Raw genomic sequence first — 22806 nt, forward strand, 5'->3', positions numbered from 1 at the left:
ACTTCAGGATGAATGGGCAAAATGTCCAAAAGACACACACTCCAAAGTCTTGTAGAAAGTCTTTCCACAGAAGAGTGGAAGCTGTTATAAGTGCAAAGTGGGGACCAACTCCATATTAATGCCTATGGGTTTACAATGGGATATCATAAAAGCTTCGGTAGGTGGAATCCCAATATTTTGTCCATATAGTGTGTATATATATATATATATATATATATATATATATATATATATATATATATATATATATATATAGATAGATAGATAGATAGATAGCATGCATGTACACACACACAAATACACACACTTGCCTGAGCAAAGCACTCGCACATAATCACATAGATACCCTGTGTCCTTGATGTCAGCAATTTCATGCAATTTCAGAGTTAATTACTTTGTTCTATACAAGAAAGAGAGACATTTTGTTCCCCATCATTATCTGGACATTTCGTCTGTGTTGGCTATTTATGTCTTGTTGCTGAGTTGAGGAAAGACGAATTGGCTTTGTGTAGAAAGACTGCACTGAAAGGCTTGCCCTCATGACCTGCTCACTGAACATTAGTCAATCTAAAATCTATTTATCAATCCATTAAATTGTATTCATTGAACAATGACCACTGCTGAAAAAATGTAAGTGGCCATCCCTTTAAAAACATGATGTAAATCTGTTTGAATTTATTTTGATCAATTAAACAAAACAAAACAAAAAAAACCCTCACAAGAATAAGAATTCATAAGAATTGTATTCTATGTGTGCACACACTCCCTCAGAAACTATTAGAGCGAATACAACAATAAGGGCATGAAGTTTCTTTTATACAGTAATAGAAAACACAGTGGCACACAGGAAGCTTCAATTCTGTGTGCTGATGCATTTTGCCATGCCGAATGTGGACTTGCATGCACACCAACTACTCTAAGGATAGATTTTTAAAGAATACACCATCAACCCAATCTACTGTTGCTTTTGCAACTGCCTATTGGCTATTACACGGTAACAGATTTAACCTGAAACATAAAATCGTGAGATATATTTTTCTGACTGCAGGAGTGCTCCTATAGTTAGTTAAAGGGAAATAAGTAAAGGTTACTGGTGGCCACTGATATGTTGTAGGTCAGGATTAAAAAGGGAATGAACACATATGGACTCTTCTGTGTAAATGAAGAATACAATTGCTGGTTGGAAGCAACAGTGAGATACAGGAAGAAAAAGAGAGAGAGAGAGAAAGAGAGAGAAAGAAGGAAAGCGAGGGATCTGGGTGATGTGAGTGGATGGGAGGTCAGGGCTTGTGCTCCTTACCGGATAGCCTTCTGTTTTCTTCTGGCACCACTTCAGTAGAGCGTTCCTTTTAGATCCCCCATACTCCCGCGCCAGAGCAGCCAGAGGGTCTGTTCTTTCCACACTAACACCAGGGGACAGACACGCACACACACATGCGGTCACTCACACTGCATCTGTGCATGTGCATGTGCGCTCGAAGGATGTTTATTTGAATTTATGAGACAGAATTTATGAGTGTTTGCAGAAAGAATAAGAAAGTGACCCAGTGTGTGTATACAAAAGATACATTAATGTGTGACCAGAGGTGGAGATGGCACAAAATCTCTATGATCTGATTTTTAAAAACTTGAGATCTTAAAAATGAATTATTTGTAATATAAATATTTAGATATCTAACAGTATCAAGCTTAAATTGCTCAAACACCATTTTCAACAACTTTCAATAAGAGGGTTTGGGCCATATTTTCTTGCTTTTAAAAGTGAAAAGTAAACAAACTATTTTAAACTATTTCTAATAATAAACTACAAATGATAACACAGTAACTTATACTTCAATAACTTAAAGTATATAAAAGGATACACCTGCTTATTCATTGTTTCTTCGTAAATCAAGGGTATTAAGTTTGATATCCTGCTTTTGTTGGAGTAACTGTCTCTACTGTCCAGGAAAGACTTTCTAATAGATTTTGGAGCATTGCTGTGAGATGAGATAATCACCACTCCACCTCATCCAAAATTTCCCAACTCATCCCAAAAGTATTGGATAGATCACCATCATTCCAGAGAACACGGTTGCACTGCTCCTCAGCTCGATACTGGGGGTCTTTATACCCCTCTAGCCCACACCTGGCATTAGGCATTAGATTTGTGTACAGTACCTTTCTACTGAGACTTGCTAAGCTGTGCATATGCATTTGCACATCTGTGTCAGCAATGGGTACGACTTAAAAGTAGCTGAACGCATTCATCAGAAGAGGTGTCCATAAATATTTGGACATATAGAGCATTTAACCGTTAATGTGATAAACGTTCCAGCTGCTGGTGACTATCTAAGTATCTAAGTATTATAAATGTTTAAATATTTTTTTTCCAATTTTACCCAGTTTTCTACCCAATTTGGAAGGCCAATTATCCAATCCCTTTTCACTCCCCCATCACCAGCAATGCCTCGACCACTAAGATAGTGAACACTAGCACGTCTCCTCAGACAGTGTCATCAACTCACTCCTAAAAGATGGACAAGACCAATTGTGCTGTCTTGGAATCTAATGCTCTAGCTAATGGCAAGCAGCTTGACTCAGGATTCGAACCAGCGATTCTCGGAGCACTTACAAGCAGCATTATGCAAGAATCTGTAATCATGGCTCATAGACAGCCCCTACCCCCTTATACCATGCAGTACTGCTAATACAAACATGAACATCATGTTGTCATCAGCTTACGCGAATAAAGCTTAGGTGGCCCACAGTAGGTATTGCCCCACATTAGAGCAAATCACGCTATCTGTATTTCTGTATACATCTTAAATTACATTCAGGTCTTTAAACTTAAAAAGAGAATCCAGTTAAACAGATTAAGCAAAAACATATTTTTTTATTGTTTAACATTTATTTTAGAAATGTATAAAACAACCTACTATTTAATATCTTTGTCAGAAAAAGTATGTAAATAAAAAAGTGTCCGTGAGCTTTGATATGTCCCAAAAGGATTGACTTAGAGTTATTGTACGTTGTTCACATGGTGTTCACACTTTTGCACATGCCATATTCAATTTTTAATTTCATCAAATATGAAGGAACTGTACATTAAAATTTGCAGGACAGTTTTTTAATTTGCTTAAAAAGTTTGTGTTTACCACAACAATACTTGTACAAAAAACACAGATTGTTTTTGTTTAGTTAAACCGACATCAGATCCAGCTGGTACCTGATCAGTGCCATCTCTGCTCAGAGCCTTTGTGTGTATAAACAGTTGTGCGTGCAGACAGTCCTAATCTTTACCTTTATTTATTTGGGAGCGACATATGTGAGTGAGCAGTAGTGTGTGACAGCATGAAAAATAATCAGTGTGTGTGATTGTGCGAGTTTGTCGAATCTCATGAGAAGAGTGAGAGACACTAAGGGCATTGCACTTAGGTCACTCTCTGCACACAGAGAGAGCCTGATGTACTGAGCTATTTGTGCTGGTTTCAGTTGCTAACGGGACGCGTTAGCTTGGGTGTTATGATTGATCCTGATCAGCCTAAGCGTGTTGTTTATGGGTCATGTACATGGATAAAGTGTAATCTGTGTTTCTCTCACTTATGAAGATGCATTTGAAAGAGTGCTTCACAAAATGTGGGTGGATCAGACAGAAAATAGGTGCATTTGATTACATACAGTTCTGTGAAAAAATTAGGACACCCCATTAAAACTGTTGTCTTTTTAAACATACAGGATTTAAACATCTGGATATTGGATCTTCATTCTAACGCTACTGAGAGGTGGAGGTAGTATAATTAAACACATACAACGGAAGAAATGTCATTTGAAAATGAAGTTAACAGAAATGCGTTATAGCTAATTTATAATAGTGAGGGAAAAGGCCAGAAACCACCGGTGGTCCAGAGGAGTTTAAGAGGTCAATAGTCTTAACAGTGCATCCCAAAAACAGTGCTTCTCTTTAAATAAGCAAAGTTGTCTTGAGATTTCTATTTTTATTTTATTTTTGATTTTTTTGAGTTTCTAAAAGCTGATCAATCTTATAAATACAAATGTATTCTAGTGAGGTAACCTTAAATTACAGAAAAGCAAAATGTGCTGGTAATTTCAAGATTTCCTAGCTTACTATCTGACAGATTCCTCCACAAATCCTCTGTTCTTAGAACCGGGTGCAGCACATCATATGCAGACGATTAGAATATTGACTGACCCATAAGCTACCTGTAGCTCCCGTGATGACATTTTAGAGTTGCTGGAGACTTCTTTACATGTCTTGTGGTCTGATCTTGGGCTGAACTTGCTAGGACGGCCTAACCTTGGCAGTTTTTAAATGGTTTTCCACTTGTAAATTATTGGAAGCTTTTTAAACCCCATCTCAGACTGATCAGTATCTACAACCTTCTTTTTGAATGCCTCTTTAGATCTCGCCATGGTGATACCATTAACTTCAGCAATCAAGAGTAAGCCAGAGTAAGGGTTAAATCCTTAAACCCTTCACACTTTAGGTATTCATTACTAATAGGTCATACTTTCCATCAGTTTCATAGAACCCGGTGGGACTAAATAGTTACCAAATACTTCATAGTATTTTCCTATAGCAGTTATAGGTAAACCCCCCCTCTAATGTTCTAATCATCTGCAGCTGATGTGGTGCACCTGATTCTAATTGTATACATTTTAAGTAATCATAAATGTGGGGTTGTCCTAACCTCCTAACTGCATTTATATATCACACATTTTATAAATGATTTTTGCAAGACATATCTTCAGTTTTATTTATTTAGTTAGACTATGTGTCCAAATGTTTGTGGACACCCCTTTAATGAATGCACTCAGCTACTTTACATTGTTATATCCATTGCTGACATATATGTACAAAATGCACACAGACAGCTTGTCTAATACCTGTAGAGAAGTACTGCCAATAGAATAGAACTCTCTGGATCAGATTAACATGAACCGATTGGCATCATGTCAAATGCCAGGATAAAAAAGCCCCAGCATTGAGCTGTAAAGTAGTGGAAAGGAGTTCTCTGGAATGATGGTGCGCCTTGCAGTACTTTCGGGATGAATTGGGGATGAGGTGAGGTAGTGATCATCCAGCAATCCTGACCTTACTAGCGTTCTTGTTGCTGAATGGAATCAAATTCTCACACCAATGCTCCGAAATCTAGCTGAAACCCTTCCCTGAACAGTACAGAGAGTTACTCCAACAAAAACAGGATATACTCTTTTTAAATATGTTTGATTTTGCAAGAAACAATGAATAAGCAGGTGTTTTACACAGCTGTATTTCACTTGATTTACTAATGTTTAGCATCTTGAGGTATCTGGTTTGTGTGGGTTTTTCTCTGCCCTTTCAAACCAGGCTTAAATACGATGGACTACATAGGTGTCCTAACTACACGCTGTTGTCTGGAGGGTGTCCAATCTTATCTGTGAAAAGCCGGTGTGGCTGCAGGTTCATTTTATTCCAACCATTAAGGAGCACCTCTGATCAATTTTTAAAGTCTGAGAACAACTGATTAAACAAGTGGAAACAGGTGTGATCTCGCTTGTTTGAAGTGAAAACCTGCAGTTACACAGGCCCTTTGCGAAGAAGATTGAACACCCTGGTGTAGGTCATACGTTGTCAACTCCCCTCTACCCCATTCATCTGTTTCTGACCAGTTATCTTTTGGGTGGTGTGCTGCTCATAACACAACAGTGATACTGACAGAGTAGTGCATGTGTGGTACTGGTGTGAGTGTGTCAGACACAGCGGCGTTGCTGAGGTCATATACTGTATGTTTGTCACTGCTATGCTGAGAATCCACCACCCAAAATAGAGTGGCTCTGTGGTCAGAAACTGACCACTGATAAAGGGTTAAGTTATTCATTTGGAAAAAGGAGCTTCTAGCTCAATCAATAAATAAGTGCCTTAGTGTCCCTAGTGGGGAATAATGGGAAATGAATACAGTAAAAGACCTAATAGCATGGGTACTGGTGTGTGTGTCTAATTAGCTGTAATTAGCTCATATAATCATTCTTTAGCGTTTTCGTTCCTAAATAACTCCAATGACCAGCTATGTGAGTATCTTTCAGAGAAGCTACTGGAGTTTGCCAAGGGCTGTTTTACCTAGTGTGTATTATTACATAGCGTGTACAAGAGCCTTGCTTACTTCAGCTTGCTGTTAGCCCTGTTGTAGGTGAATGAGGAGGTTCTGTTGCTCAGTGCTGCTGGAGCTTTAATGACTGATTCCAGGGACGGACTCTTCCTCATCAGAGACGAAGGCTTTAGCTCGTCACCTGTGAAATGAGAAAAGCAGAGAGATGGAGAGAGAGGGTAAAGCAAAAAGGACAGATGCATTGGCCGATGGTGTGAGAGAGTCCAGCTATGTTGATGGATAATAACAGACCTCTCTGTGGACTTTTCATGTCAATAAAAATGCGCTTAGAACATTCCAGTACTAAAATTACTCCATAGCCGAACCACAATATGTTAAATGATGCCAGCATTATGCCAAATGAAGCTCTTGTGATATTTCTGTTCACTGTTTTTATTAGTACTTTGGTTTACCCACACTGATCTTTAGCTGAGTATGGTCAAATCTGGTAAAAATGAACAAATCGTCGCTGTCCAATGAAAAACATGTTCTTTGCTTTTAATGAAAGTTAACGTAACATAAGAGTTTATTCCAAGTAGAGGATTTCTATTGGTCTATTTCTCCAGAGTTATTTACACAGTGTACAGAGCAGCTACAGGGTTCAACTGAAAACAGACAAAAATAGAGATAAATGGTTTTCATTGGACAGCAGCGAAATGTACATTTACGTTGACGGTTTAATCATTTATTAGTTTTGTCTTTTGCGTGTTTGTGTGAACAAACTAATGTTTTAAATGGCTGATTAACAGGTATATCATCATATTTCAGTTTCACAACCGTTTACAGTGTGAAGTGTGTTGGGAGTGAATTTTAAACACACACACATACTAGTTTAGTGCTATATTAAAATTCATTCTGATGTTATTTTTTTATTTATTTGATTTACAAAAGATAAACAATAACCACAACTGCATGGGTAGGCTATACATAAGTATCTATAACTATACAGTACATTATAAAGTCTGTAAAAGCAGTAAAATAAAACTAAACATACACTATAGGTAAATTATGTAGTATGTAATTTTGAAATGTGAATTGTCAGTCTTTAGTAGCTCATTAGCTCTTTAATTGTGCAGTAAGGCTTCCAATCATGCTAGATGTAGCAGCCCTTGCCTCACTGCTAAGCAATATAATACTTATGAGAAACAACTTCTATTTCATGAAATCTCTAAACATGAAATGGATATTAAAGAGAAAGAAAGACAAACTTTTTCAAATACACTATGACTCAAATACACTATGACTCAAATAAACTATGACTCAAATAAACTATGAAAAATGCTTCAGCAGCCCTAGTCTTTAACTAAAGCTGACACTGCTCACTATAGGGGGTTGTTTGAAGAATAGACTCTCTGGATGATCATATTGGCAAGACTTCTTCAGAACGGAATCTGATTAGAACTGATTATAGTCGTAGGACCCCTTCACATACCACATCCTGGGGGAACTTAGATCAGATTTAACACGTTAAAATGCATTCCATGACCTACGGCTCTCAGGTATGTTTTACATAAACTCTCAGGGTTGGGAGGGTTTCTTTATAGTGTATTCTGTTACATGTAACTCTAACATAATCTAAAGGGTTACTACATTATAATAACATTAATTTACTATAATAAGGTAAATATACTATATTTATAAATAATATTCATTTCCATTAGTGAATGTCATTTTTCCAGCCATGCAGCGGAGAAGTTCTGTTACACTCAACTAGCTAAAAGAGTTAAAAACAAAGAAAGAAAAAGTCATGACAAACATCAGCAGCATCTCACAAACATGTCCTATTTCACTGAGACTGTAACAGACTACACTCACTGTTTTTCGGTGTCCTGATTACGTAGCACCATTACATGTAGTATGTTGTATGTAGATGCAGGTCATTTGGAGTGATGCATACGTTAAATAAGGGGAGGCCGAACTGCTTGTCCCCATACAGCAAAAGCAAATTCATTCAGTACTGTGCTCAAATTACTGCTCATTTTGAGTTATACAGTTATACAGCAGTTTCCACTGCACTTAATCCTGAAGAATAAAGGCTATTGTGTTTGGTCTGCCTATTACTTTAATACAAGTTGAGCAGTTAGACAGTGTGATTTCAGCACTGAGTCAATTTACTGTGAAAGCCCCACCAGAGACATATAACATGAGTACAGACAGCTGAGTCTGAGTCATGTCTCACACAGCGTGATTAGTCCTGCTGAGGGCGTAAGAAATGTCAAGCACACAGGGAACCGTGCGATCATAAACAACAGCATAATGTGCAAATAAAACACTCTGTGAACCCAAAAGGCATGATCAGAAGTGGTAGAAAGTAGCATATTTCACATTATAATCCTTTTACTTCTGTTTACATCCAATTGTGAGAAAATGAATGCACCCTTTCCTCAGTTCACACTTGGCTGTTCACGCTTAGTTCTTAATTTCTTTATGGGTTTAACCAATTCCGATCAGTCAACTTTATGTAGTATAATTAGAACTTGTTCTGATTGTCTGAGGTGATAAGAAATAGTGTATCAATATCTTGGATAAGCATCAACAATAAACATTCATTTTCAGAGATTTTTTTACAATCAATTTTGGAATAAATAGTTGTGACTAAAACACTGAAATTGATAAGTAATCTTTCTAGTTGTAACTATTGTATCTTCAGATTTGGGTTCAGGCTCAAAGGACATGCAGACCAAAGGAAATGTAACATTTCAGAGATGAATATTTAAAGGTTTATTTCATTAATGCTGTGTTGGTGACAACACCTGAAATGCCTTACTGTTGCTCATTCCTCTGACTTTTTATGAGCTCCAGTTCCTATGCTTATACAGTAGATGCTAATTGCATTATGATGGTCTGTAGTTTTGGTAAGATGCTGTTATTTCTGCTAGGGATCATATTTAAATAAGGTAACAATGCTTGTATTTAGGCTTCTCTGCCCACTTCTGGTCATGGTATGCAACAATCTTTCCTCAATATGATATGGTTTGTATAACAGCTTGTTCAGTGAAGGATGGGTCATGATTGTTCTTTCAAGAGTGTGAAATACCTGGGTGCGGGAAATCTCCAAGGTTGATTCTTCTTTCCAATGTTTTGGACAGTGGCTTGATACCCGAGTGCCTCTGTGACAAAAACACAGTAATACACTGAGTTGCTGGTCTATGAGGTACACCTACCATATAGGTGCACTGCTATTACTGACAGTAGCCCATCTGTTACTATTCACTATGCTATCCTACCACACAATCCTAAACAGTAACAAAAAACATTTATATGAGTTAAATAAGAAAGAAATAGCCCAAGGCCCCAATAGACCAAAATCATTTAAATAGCTATACTGTATAAACCTTCTGGACAAAAGGTTGCATTATTATTTCTTCTCAAATGCTAGATCCCATTTGCACCCTCTGTCTTAATAGTAGCATCAATGCTGTCACCAGTTTCATGAGTCTTTTCAGTTCCTATGCATTTTAATTAATTCTTCCATAAACATTATGCTTCATTTCCAAGGTGAACATTCACACATTCTTGAAAGAGAACCGTAGGATGCATTGTTTCAAATCTGTGTATGACCAGGTCAACAGACATTACAGGAGACTGGGATATTTTGACTGAACAGCAAACCCAGTTCTGCAAATACATGTAAACTGTAGCTAAAATTTGTACCCAGGTAGTGAATGAGTGGAATTTATTGCACAATAGACCGGTATAATTTGTAGCAGACAGAATTGGTGCTGTAGTTAATTATGTATGCAACTCAGTCTAATGAGCTTTTACATTTTTGGCCTCTAATTGTCCCTTTTTTATTACATTACATGACATATAGACAAACTCATTACTTGAACTGCAAATATATTGGCATGTATTTTTAATTTACAGTAAGTTCAGAACTTGTACGGAAACATACTTCTGCACATTCTTAAGCCTAATTATGTTTATAGTATTAGTTTTCTAATATAAGCATTACGTATATATGTTTGAGGATTTGGTCACTTAATTACACTTAAAAAATCAACAGTATGCATTTTACCAGGGGCACCCATACTTAGTCTTACTGCATAAGACTGTATTTCATTCTCATTATCAGCATGGTATAGTGTGTGTTGCAGTGGTGCAAGTGCAACCCCTTATGGGTTGGGTCTGCTAACCCCATATACACTATATGTTCAAAAGTATTGGGACACCTGCTCATTCACTGTTTCTTCCAAAAATCAAGGGTATTAGAGTTTATCCTGCTTTTGTTGGAGTAACTGTCTCTGCTGTCCAAGGAAGGCTTTTTGGAGCATTGCTGTGAGGATTTGATTGCATTCCACAACAAGAGCGTTAGTGAGGTCAGGATGTCTGATGAGCACCACCTCACCTGATCCCCAACTACTCAACTAATTTGAAACATATTGGACGGAGCACCATCATTCCAGACGAACACAGTTCCACTGCTCCACAGCTCAATGCTGGGTTTATACCCCTTTAGCCAACAACTGCCATGGTCTCATGGATGGTCTCAATAGGTTCATGTTAATCAGCCCCATAAAGTCTAATTCTATTGGCTGTACCTCTCTACCAGGATTAAATGAGTAAGATATGTTTAAGTGTGTGTGTGTGCATGTGCACATCTGTGTCAGCAATGGTTGCAACTAAAAGTAGCTGAATGTAGTCAATAGAAGGGGTGTATCCAGCCAACAGTGTTACTGTAGATGAAGGGCTAGTGTGTAACACAAACTGTGCATGGTAAAGGATAAGCCATAGTTATATACGCTATACATAGGTCTATTATCATCATTACTGTTATGTAGTACCTGTATGGGTGAGACAGCAGCAGCAGGAGCAGTGCGGACTGGTATTCCACTTAGTGGGCTTCTGGGAGATGAATGCATCTGCACTGTGCTGCCAGGTCCGTCTAAAAGAAATATTTGGCTCAGTATTTTCCATAAAAACGGCAATAAAAAAAGTATCTCGTGAGATGAAGAGCACATGTATCCAAAGTTCACCTCGAAATGGTTTAGAGATTGAAATGCAGTTTAGTTTAGTTAGTTCATTTTATGATATAGGCTATTTTATCACCTTTTTGCCAACGGCTGCTTAAGGAATGAATGAGTGTCTAAGGTCAGACAGTCCTATTTGCTATGTTTTATGAGGCAATTGTAAAAGTGTTATGATTACATCTTTCTGAGATTAATTGTCACAGGCATTAATAATGGCCCTCTTTGTCACTGTTTTTACAAGAGTGCTAAATAAGCTCTTTGGCCTGTCATGTCGGCTTTCCAAAATGAATGGTGAGAGTCCCCCTCTCTTCCCCCCTGATAGCTTGTAGAAGTTTTGCTCCAACAAAAAGATGTCTGAGCTTATGAAAGCTATCTGGCCACAGTAATCGGGCCAGCCTTTCCTGACCGCTGCACAGCAGTGTGATAGATGGAGGTTGAAATGATACAGATGTTTGGAGAACATTGCAGCTAGTAGCTGTTCTCCACTGATATGGCAATGTAACCAACACTGATACTGACAAAGCATGATATAAAGTATCAGTTTCAAACTATTTGCCCTGGCACTGTGTGTACGCTTGTAAAAACATTTACATGATGAAAAAAATACATTTACAGTAACATTGAAACAAATACATGTCCAATGTCACCTGAATTAATGTATAAATAAATTGTTGATTACTGAAGAAATTTGTGGTGACTGTAAAAAAAAACTGTCCCTTTTTAAGGAGCGGTTTGAAAACAAGTAATTAGTGAGCTTGTTGGAGAATTTGTTGCAAGTCGCCCTAGCTAGAAATGCTAAATGTGCTAAATACACACTGGTAATATACACCAATCAGCCATAACAGTAGCACCACCAGCCTAATTTTGAGTAGGTCCCGCTTCTGGCACCACAAAATTTCTGACCAATTGAGACATGAACTCCACAAAACTTCTAAAGGGGTCCTGTGGTATCTGGCAGCAAGACGTTAGCAACATACATTAAGTCCATTAAGGCATCCATGGTTCATATTAATGAGCCCTGTGTGCCCATGACCCTGTCGCTGGTTTACCGTCCGTCCTTTCTTTAAGCACTTTTGGTAGGCACTGACCACTGCATACCACACCTTCACCTTCAAAAAATGACAGTTCACTTGCTGCCTAACATATCCCACTCATTGACAGATGCCACTGTAGCTGAAGTTTTTTTCACTTCACCTGCCAGGGGTGCTAATGATATGACTTATCGTGGTGTGTGCAGAAAATCTTCATCCTGCTAAATGTGAGTGAGTGCGTGAGTGAGAAGGGGGGAGTTCTAAGCCAGTTCTATGAGATGCTTTGCAGCTAGAAAGAATAAAAAAGTAACAAAGACAAACAGGACTGGCGTGACTGAAGGTTCTCACTCTTTACGGCTGTGTCGAAGGATTTGATGAGGGACTTAACGGTGGCTCCAGGTTCTGAGGGTGTGCTGCTTCCACTACCGCTGCCAGTGGTCAGCAGACTGCCGGCTGCATTCTGGGTCACTGAGATGCCACACCACTGAGGGCTGCTGTCAGAATCCAACAGGCTTCCTTCCTCCACCTGGGACCTGTCAATCATACGCACACACACATAGATATAGAGCACAGTAGTGCAACGCACTTGTACATGACTTGAACAGAAGTTTCAGGTTAAACAAGTCAAATAATGGTTAAATAGGTCTGATATACACTCCACATGTAGCTCAGACCACAATTTGGAATTGTGTTACAGTACTATGGTTCAACTGAGTTAGGCTTTGCTCACATATGGATTGTTTTGTTGACTTAACCTTATTAATGATTAACCTAACTAAAATAATGATGGCACTGTTTTTGTCAAAGCACTTAAATTAGGAGTGTTTTAAATCTCGGATATTTGTTTTATATGCATGTGAAAGATCTTAGAATCAGACAGTTTTTGTATGTTTGTGCAATCAAGCCAACCAAGCCAAAGCACAACATGATGGCAAATTTGTAGCTGTTTCCAAAGAGCACTAGTTTCAATATGATTCAGTTTGGCAGCACAGCATTTTAAACTGGAAACTTAATATTATGTAGTGAATGCAATCCCAAACCTTATTCCATTATTAGGCACAATAAAACTTTTTGTAGTTTAAACTGTATTTGTGGGAGCAGGTTGATGAGGATGGATGGATGATTGCTATGGTCTTCTATATAGTGGCAAGAGTGTTGCTAGTATACACTCTTGAAAAAAATGGTGCTTTAAATGGTTCTTTGACTGATGCCATTGAAGAACCCCTTTTGGTTTCATAGAGAATCATGTTTGTAAAACAAAACCTTTTAAAGGTCTGAAGAGCCATCACTTGATGTAAAGGTTCCTATCCCACTTAAACGTTCATCACACTCACAATCATCTCTATTACAAACATGGTTCCAGAAAAGTGGTGTGCTCTGGCATCACTCGAAGAACCATCTGAACAGCCTTTATTTTTCAGAATGTACTTGTATCATAGTGACATTAGAGGGGTTCTTTTTTAATGTCTATGGGGATAAACAAACAAACTGTATACAAGCTTACGTCATAATAACAACCAAACATTCAACAGCAGTATAGGGATGCACAACCACAAATATTCAAGCCAAGACATACACAAGCCTAGGCTAGGGGTTCTCAAACCTGGTCCTGTACCCCGTGCCAGGCATCACGTAATGAACAAGACCTTGAAGAGAACAAGAGGTGGTATTTTACAGCAGACAAACACTCAAATACGTAGGACAGTTAGTACTTTGAGACCAGGGTTGGAAACCCCTGGCATAGACCATAGCTGCAGAAATACAGTTTTAGATCCCAGTTTGAAATGTTGCTTCAATATTATACTTCCACTCTAAACTGACACAAGATACATTTGACATCAGACATTATCCCCAAGTCAACCTACTCACAGACAACTTATCAACAAAATCAACAAATTGTTTAACACTTCATAAACATCCAGGGTTTTAAACGGTCCCAGGCCATTTGCCTGGTTTGTCTTCCTGTAAATAAATGCGCTGAAACATGGGAAAATAAAAGGCAATTCCCAGAGGAAGCAGCCTTAAAGAAACACACACGGACATACAAAACCATGAAGAAAATGTGATTTATTAACCTCACAGCAACAACAGTTAAGATAAAAAGGTGAATCATCAATCACACATTAATAACCACGTGATCGGAAATAGACAGCATTTTGGTCACGGATGTCCATGTTGTCATGGTAACGCACAACATTGGTTTAAACAGTAAATAAATTAAAGCTTTGCACATTCACAGATTTTTTAAGTACATGGCTTGGTTTTGAGGCTTACGACCTGAATGATCACGTAATCGTGTTTCCGGCAAGATTTATGTCCTGAAGTTTTCATATCAGCATGTGCCAGTAAATCAAAACGTCTGAATTTGAGCATGCAGGGCATTGTAGGGCACTGTCGCCTGAAACCTGAGACTTGCAAAAAGGCAGTAAAGAATGAATAAGGATATCTAAATGGCTCTTCTGTGTTTAAAGTCAGAAAATCTAAAGGCAAGATTTCATATTGATGATTAAACTATTATGTCATTTAAAGATAAAGCAGACCACAGGTTGTTCATACAAAATCAGAGATGGGACTGGAGAAGGAAAGCCAGGATTAGACAAATCTAAGTGTTTTGGGTCTAATCTTCATATTTTCAAAGATGACACATGATTAAATGCACTTGCTATTTAGGTGGCTAAATGACTTTGGCAGACTTAAAACCATCACTTTAGGCCTCAACAGAAACTGGAGGAATCAACTTACTCCTATAATCTTATCATTTTTGTGCCATCTAGTGGTGGTTCTCATATAACAGCTTTGCCTAACAGCAACATCGCTTAAAGGATGTTTTGTACAGAACAGGTTTGATGATTTGAAGAGAACAACAATGTTATTCTTGACAGTTTAAAATCTATCTAAAACTGTTCTTTTAGATCTGCTAAAAGAGAAAAATACATAAAATCAAGACCACAAGGCACATCCTTGTTGATGTAAACATTCTGAAAGAACAGTACAGTCCTCGAAACCACACACCAAATCAAGCTGTGGAACCTTTTGGGTTGTAATATTTACAGTAACCCAATAAAAAAATGTGTTAATTGTATTAAATCAAGCTGTCAAGTCATTCTTACTGATGAATACAGAGCAATAAAGCAAACCTAGAAAGTGCTGGTTTGGTAAGTTTCCTGTTCAGAAAAGTTGGCTTTTTGTCTAAGGCAGTACAATATAGCGTCAGGTTTATCACTGAAAAGAAAAGAAAAAAGGAACAGTGTTCATCAGGCAAAACACTAGTGTAATATACACACTGTATGCTTGTTCATTTTTCTTTTTTTTCAGATCCCGCTCGTCTCTTCACACATTTTCAATGTGCTGAGCATGTCACATATTTACAGTTTTGCTCAAGCCAAATTATACACAGAAGTGCATTAGTTATTAACTATGAACTAGAGTATTAGCTTTGATTTCTTAAAGAGATATTCCAGCATTTTTAAACCTAATCTCATCTGCCAAAATCTACAACACATAGACTCATACTGAGGCCAATAAAAGTATCCCTCGACTTTGTTCATTTTGCAATCAGTTTTCTTGGTTAATAATGATGTGTCACTAGGTTACAAATGGTAGCTGTTATCAAACATTGTTAAAACCAAGTATGTACCAACCAATAAGAATTTAAGGCTGCCCTGCTCCCACTTAACAAGTCATCTGTAATGTCATAGAACAGGTCAGCAATAGCTGCAAGGATAGCTAGCAAAATGGACAAGGTACTGAAATGGCAGAAGAGGGGCCAGTAGTACCCACATAGAGGGCCCAAGTCTTAAAAAACTACTAATTTCTCTGTACTTAGAAAGTATTCAGCAAGTGCCTGTTGGCTTCTGTTATAGCTATGTTGTGAGTAAATGGCTTTTCTGTCCTCTTTTAAGCACAGGGTTTAAAACTGTTGTCTGTGGTAGTTTACCCCATTTAAAGATTAGTTAAGAAATGCTGGAATACCCCTCATTATTTAGATAAATACATTACATATCTGAAATACATATGAGAAGATATGTTCACATATGTGATAAAACATTTAAAATCCAGCTTCTGTAAATAAATATTCCACAATTACATGTTTTGCAGGAGATTTTGTATATCTGTGATTGAGCATGTCAACAATATATATATATATATTTTTCCAATCACAATACTTGTACACATAAATCTGTGTTGTAATACTGCCTTTTGAGCATCTGTTTGATGTAAAAGATTAATATTCTCTATCGGCCTTCCACCGCAGTCTTGTTGCTTTCAAATGCTGCTCCAGCAGTGATTCTGAAACACAAAGGAGACAAATGTGTCTGTGTGAACATGTGTCGCCACATGCATGACCCTGTAAAAATAACAGCAAGCTTTATTTGATGTCTAAGGAGGACCGCATCATCATTTCAACAAGCTTCACTCGTGAAATGCACTTCATAAACACAGCAAATGCTCATTTTTCCATCATGCATGTCTACAATGCATCTACAAAGTTGTCAGTTCTCAAAAACAGAATGTTTGACCTTTGATTGGTTAAAGAAATTCTCGTCAACTGCATAGGTCTTCATGTCAAAGAAGAGGAGTGGTCTGTTTTCAAGTTCAAGCTTTTAAGAAAAGCTTGAGACATGTCGACTTCACGCCAGAAGGGGGCAGCGAACACAGCAAACAGCAGGTGGCGCACTTTTTTTTTTTTTTTTTAAAGGAAAAAACAAACCATGCCAGAACCAGGCAAAGCAGAACAAGGCCTATTAAAAGTAAATGACACAAAGCACAGCCAATCAGATGTTAGGATCATCTCAAGCAGAGGCGGATTTGGTGGGGTAAGGAGATTAGGAGACACACAAGCTCTTATAGGAATACTCCAGCATTTCCCAACATATTCTCCATCTCTAGCTCTATGGAAATAACTGAAAACCAGTTGACTTGCAACACTCTAATAGCAGAAGCCAATAGGCATGTACTGAAGCAACTGCCAACTGGCTTCGACTGTAAGGGAGTTTGGAGTCAATGGGTTTTCTGTTCTTTTATAAGTACAGGGAAACATGTCAAAATGACTGTCTGTGGTAATTAACCAGGTACTACAGACAGAGATTAGGTTGAAAAGCTCTGAAATATTCCTTAAACACAGCAATTCTTCCACTCTGCTAGATCCATCCATTCATTACTCATTCTGTGTGATGACTCAGCTGATGCTAGCGGTACACTCACCTGGCTGTAATATAAAGGTGGCCGCGTCTGAGGAAAATCCTTTAGAGAGCGACCTCAGGGAGCGTCTTAGGAAAGGGGGATAGCAAGGTACGCTGGCTAGTCCGTTTGTGCACAGTAGGGAGAGTAAAGTACAGGTGTGTGCAGATCTTTAATGATCTGGCAACTCAAAGGCACTACTTATACTACTTAAGTCTTACAGACTACACTTAGTTATTCACATTCTAACAATGCATTATCAGGTAATGTTAGTTTTAAGCACTAAGTTGGCAATAAGTTTCCCCTTATTTTAATGTAGTTGAGATGATCAGCTAAGACATGCTTGCTCTCTTAGTTTTGCTCTGGTGAAGATGGAAGTTTATACCTCACCAACTAGCATCAACCTGCAACCTACCTGCCTAAATCATCACAAATTTGCTTTAAACCTCATGGAGTTGATACATATTCTTAGACAGACCTGCTTATGTGGTTTGCGACACTGTATGGCAGATTGTTATCTAAAACAAAACAAAACAAAAGTACAGCTAAAAACAGAATCTGATGTTACCAGGGACCTGAATTTTGCCTGTGGTCAGTTAAATAAATAACAGTGTCGGAAATCACAGCGAGGTTATTTGAGATAAAGGCAAGTTGGCATGCTTAATTTAGGCATGCATTCTACATGAGACTATCTGGTGGGTTATAACCTTCATCTAGACACAATAAGCATGTCTTGGCTGATCAACAGTCTGATCTGACATTTGTAGTAAAAGATTACTATCTTTTAAATTTTATTCTTAAAATCAAAGATGCATTTCTCAAATACTGATCGGGCATACTTATCTGGCGCAACCCTGAAAAAAAATATCACAATCATTATAAATCAATCCCGATATCAGTATTCAACAAATGACTGCACTTATTCCTACAGAAAAGCTACTGGAAGTCAGAGAGAGGAGCGGCGTGTGGAGCGAGAAACGGTTGAAAAGGTACTGCTAAGCAGACTCATGCAGGAGGACTGACACACAGAGAGAACAGCCAACAGTCTGGACAGGGCACTACACACAACCAGGACACAATACACTTAATAGTGCAGGAGCAGCTAATTCTGTTCTATGAGGCTGGTCTCCTAGACAGAGAATAAACCTAGTCTTAGACTAAAATGGGATGGGTGTTTAAACTAAGGTTGGGCGATGTGGCAAAATATTATTATATAACACATTTTAAAACCGAAATATCTAAAAAACTAGTTACTAGTAATCCTAGGAATACCTCTTATCACTACTGTAAAGAACAGGTGAAAAGTCATTCAACTGTTAAAAAAAAAAGAAAAAGAAATAATATAATGGCAAAATTAACTAGCTGGGTGATCATTTATCTCGGTTGCAGGTAAGTAGTATTTTGTAAGAAGTAAGTATGCTGTTGGGAGTTATAGAGCTATTAAACACACCTTTAAAATCTTCAAAAATACAAACTGAGACTTTCTAGTGATAATTGCCCATCACCTAATTTTGTGGTATATTCTGTAATTCAACTAATTATGTGGTTCAGTCCAGGACTGGGTTACTGATAAAGAACAGTTGTACTTTGTTTGTGGATATAATAGTAGATAAAACTACAGAACAGTAAATATCAGATGTGCATATGCCAGTCACAATATCTATTTTTAGTTTTTTTGGGAGAGTGGGTGATACGTTGTTCCAGAAATAATTGTAATAAACAAAATTGCATTGCATTTACATTAGTGGGCTCACCTTGCTAAGTAAACACAATGGGCAATACTGAGGTCAGCAAAAACAACTGAGGTCATGTCCATACACGAGAATGTAATTATTGTAACAGGCCCAGATGTGCACGGATACATATATCACTATCAAATCAGTTTTACTGATAATAGGTATATTGCACAGGGTACATCTGTCCATTTCTTTTCAATGCTGAGTGTGTGTGTGTGTGTGTGTGTGTGTGTGTGTGTGAGTGTGTGTGTAAGAGTGTGTCTTAATGAACATGCACTTGTGATTGAAGTCAGGACCCACAGGTCAGACAGCAGTTGTCAAACTGGATTGAAGTGCAGAAGTGTGAGACGAAAGGACAGGGTTTTGCAGCAACTACACATTAAAACAAAAAACAGACAAAAAGAAAACAAGAGAGAGCAGAGGACAAAAAGAAGCAGTACAGTGGGTGAAGCATTGCTTGTGATTTGGCTCTTCATCAACTGAGTTTACCAGAAATCTCTAAACCTATAAGCCATAAAACCCCATGACTGGATTTGAGGAGATCTAGATATTAAAATATTATCCTGACTACGCAATGTGAGATTTACACTGTACAAAATCGATCAATCAGACCTCCACGATTAGAACATATGACAGATACAACTGTGTAAGAGGTGAAAAACAAGCTTACAGTCCTGGATTGGGATGGACATACAGACAGAATAGAGAAAGTACAGACTCATTTCAGGCTTTAATTTAGAAGCTACTGCTGCTTACCGCAGTAGATGTATTCATTTCTGATATAAACTGACCCACATTAAACCAACAGTGCACTACATAGTAGAGATGGGCTCCTCTGTGTTTTTGGGGGCGATACTAAACGAGAGTGGGTCTTTCCAGACAAACTTGGTAATACAGCATCGTGCAGAGCTTCTGCAATGTTGTGTGCATCGTCCCTCAAGACTAAATGTACTTTACTTTTTGTAATCAACCACTGAGCACCAGCTACGAGTCTGTAACTGTGTAACGTTAGCTCAAAGTGTTGTTACTCACTGATACTGAGTGGTGCACTCTCAAGAGGGGGAATCTGCTTATTGATGTCTTTACTCTGCTTCCCCTACGAGACACATTAGTGTTACACATTCTACAAATATCTGAGGTTGAGTCCGAAACAACAAAATAAAAACACCAGGCACTCAGCACTCTGAGAAGAATTTAACAGTGGTTTCAATGGGTTTCTGCATTTGAGAGATTCGCCCGAATAGCCATTTAGCAGTTGAATAAGGAACCACAGCGTCTTGTGATGCACATTGATGCAGCAACTGGCAAAAATGGGTCATATCCAGCTCCCAGGATCAGCTAAATTATTGCATATTTGGACTGAAAATCATCCGATACCAATACACAGCAGTTCTAATCTCTACTACACAGTGTCTACACTACGTTGTGTTATTGTTAGAAATAGTCTACAATAAATTTTCACTGCCACTCTCAGTTCATTACATTGAACACACACACACACAGCACGAAACAATCAGGCTTGGACAGATTAGCTACTTGGTATACCAGGGGAAATGTCCACCCTGGAAACCAGAATTAGCTGGTCATGGTTTTGTCATTTACAATTACGTACTGATTAATGAGAAATGACATTGAAAATTGCAGTCATACCTGCAGTTATTTAGGCAAAATGCACCGTGATAGGAATATGGCATCTGTTTTGACCACTATGCCATACATTTTCACTGCCACCCTCAGTTCATTACATTGGGAGCACTTGTGTGCAGAAAAGTGCTAACAGGTTATCCGAACATAGCATAGGTCATACAGTATATCACAGAGTATATGCAAGTGTGAATTTCCTTGGAACAGGGCAAGTGAGATATGTGGCTTGACACTGGTGATTCAGAGGATTGAGTATGTTGAGTGGTGCCCCCTGCTGTTTGGGAGTTATACTGTACCTGGCCCCCTGAATCTGCTCCAGCTCTGAGGCCAGTCTGGAACTGCGCTCTTGCTCCTCCTGCAGCCGCCTCCGCAGCATGCGCACCTCCTGCTGTGCTTCCACTTTTATATCATTTGCCACAACCACCGCCGTCTGTAGGTCAGCCTGGAAACGCCGCCACTCCTCCGTCTCTTCCTGCACACACACAGCACGAAAAATCAGGCTTGAGCAGATTAGCTACTTGGTGTACCAGGGAAAATGTCCACCCTGGAAACCAGAATTAGCTGGTCATGGTTTTGTCATTTACAATTACGTACTGATTAATGAGAAATGACATTGAAAATTGCAGTCATACCTGCAGTTATTTAGGCAAAATGCACCGTGATAGGAATATGGCATCTGTTTTGACCACTATGCCATCAGTCCACATTAACTAAATGAAACCTGACACTTTGTATCAAAAGCCCCAAGGGTTATTTACTTTTCTAAAAAATGGAAATCCTACCTTCATCTGTTTGCTCATGGCTTTCATCTGCTTGTCGTGCTCAACCTTATGCTCATCCAGCCTCTTGATCTGATCTGTAAAATAGAAGCCAAAGGGAACCATGTGTTTAAAACATTTACAACATTTATAGACATAACATTTAAAACATATATAACTGACAAAAATAATAAAGAAGTACATGTATTAATTAAATACTGGAAAAGAGAGAGAGGGGGGCATGGTATGTAAAGGATTCCTGTATTGAGTGGCTTGTGAGAGAAATGGAGTGAGAGGGATTAGAGCGAAACAGCTCAGTTATATCAGTCCACCCAGACTGCCGTGTCCAATCCCCCACAATGGGTCTCTGCCACTGTGTGTGCATCTTTGGGCAGCCATACACAGGCGGTTTTTAGCAGCTGCTCCAGTGTGTTAATGACTGAGAGCTATTCATCTGATGGCTCAGAGAAAATAGTCACTATGTGAGTTACGTAAATTCAAGGAAGCAAGATAACGTTTTTACATTTGTCATAAGTATTTTCCCCATTGGCTATATTGTGGGGAACCACAGATGCAAGTGCTTGGAAATATATGCTATTAGTGTCACATTTTCACCTTCATGTGTAACACTATACTACATAGAACTGTCAGGAATTATATTTCATACATTTTACACATTATGCAGGACCTGAGTATTAACTGGCAATTAGTTGTTTGCTAGTTTGGACCATGCCTTTAATGTATGCTTGTAGTAAGGGAAGAGAATGCAGTTGAAAGGGAGACCTGGTATTGGGAGAATGTAGGCCGAACTTTGAGCCAGGACACGCTTTATACGTAAATTTCTGGACTGAGAAAGCACATGGGCTTAGTGGTTGAGCAATACTGCAGGAATTTACACAAATACTACAGCTGTGTAGCATTACACAGTTCTCCCAAAGAGAAAAGCTGAAGTTGTTATTTTAAGGTAAAAATGCTACATAATGTTGCTTTAACTCTTAACTTTAAGAACTTGTTTTGACTATGGTGACTCCCACCCAACCTGGCTAGTTACTTTTTACTACAATGACAACCTTTCACCTGCTTATTTCAACATAATAGAAGCTAGCTAGCTTTTTTAGCATCTACGTGTCCCTATGTTAAAAAAGGATAGTTATATATATATATATAAAGCAAGTATAATAACTATGGACACAAGCGTTTTTATCCAAACTACACCTCATCTGGGAGATCACTCCTGAAATAGATTACTCCTAGAGCTATCATCTAAACTGATGTTAGCTAAGTGTGCAATGCCTACATTAAGCATGCAAACTCAACAGCAAAAACAGCCCTTTCTTTGTAATGAATAAAACCTTTTT

The 22806-nt window shown here is 38.3% G+C and overlaps 1 protein-coding gene across 6 annotated transcripts in view; it reads right to left on the reverse strand.

Annotated features, from left to right (window-relative positions):
* The window catches only part of specc1 (sperm antigen with calponin homology and coiled-coil domains 1), a 131355-nt gene that overhangs the window by 37724 nt on the left and 70825 nt on the right, over positions 1 to 22806 (reverse strand). For 5 of the 6 annotated variants that reach the window (XM_072674972.1, XM_072674996.1, XM_072674987.1 and 2 more), the window contains 7 exons: positions 21473 to 21546; positions 20987 to 21162; positions 12478 to 12662; positions 10913 to 11013; positions 9166 to 9238; positions 6144 to 6270; positions 1301 to 1403 (listed from right to left, as the gene is read on the reverse strand). In XM_072674972.1, the coding sequence (XP_072531073.1) occupies positions 1301 to 1403; positions 6144 to 6270; positions 9166 to 9238; positions 10913 to 11013; positions 12478 to 12662; positions 20987 to 21162; positions 21473 to 21546 (839 nt within the window). Of the gene's footprint in view, positions 1 to 1300; positions 1404 to 6143; positions 6271 to 9165; positions 9239 to 10912; positions 11014 to 12477; positions 12663 to 14179; positions 16420 to 20986; positions 21163 to 21472; positions 21547 to 22806 lie in introns of those variants that run through there. The other variant, XM_072675009.1, reaches the window with a different exon arrangement.

Source organism: Salminus brasiliensis, chromosome 1 (genome assembly GCF_030463535.1).
Source record: "Salminus brasiliensis chromosome 1, fSalBra1.hap2, whole genome shotgun sequence".
Classification (NCBI taxonomy): Eukaryota; Metazoa; Chordata; class Actinopteri; order Characiformes; family Bryconidae; genus Salminus; species Salminus brasiliensis.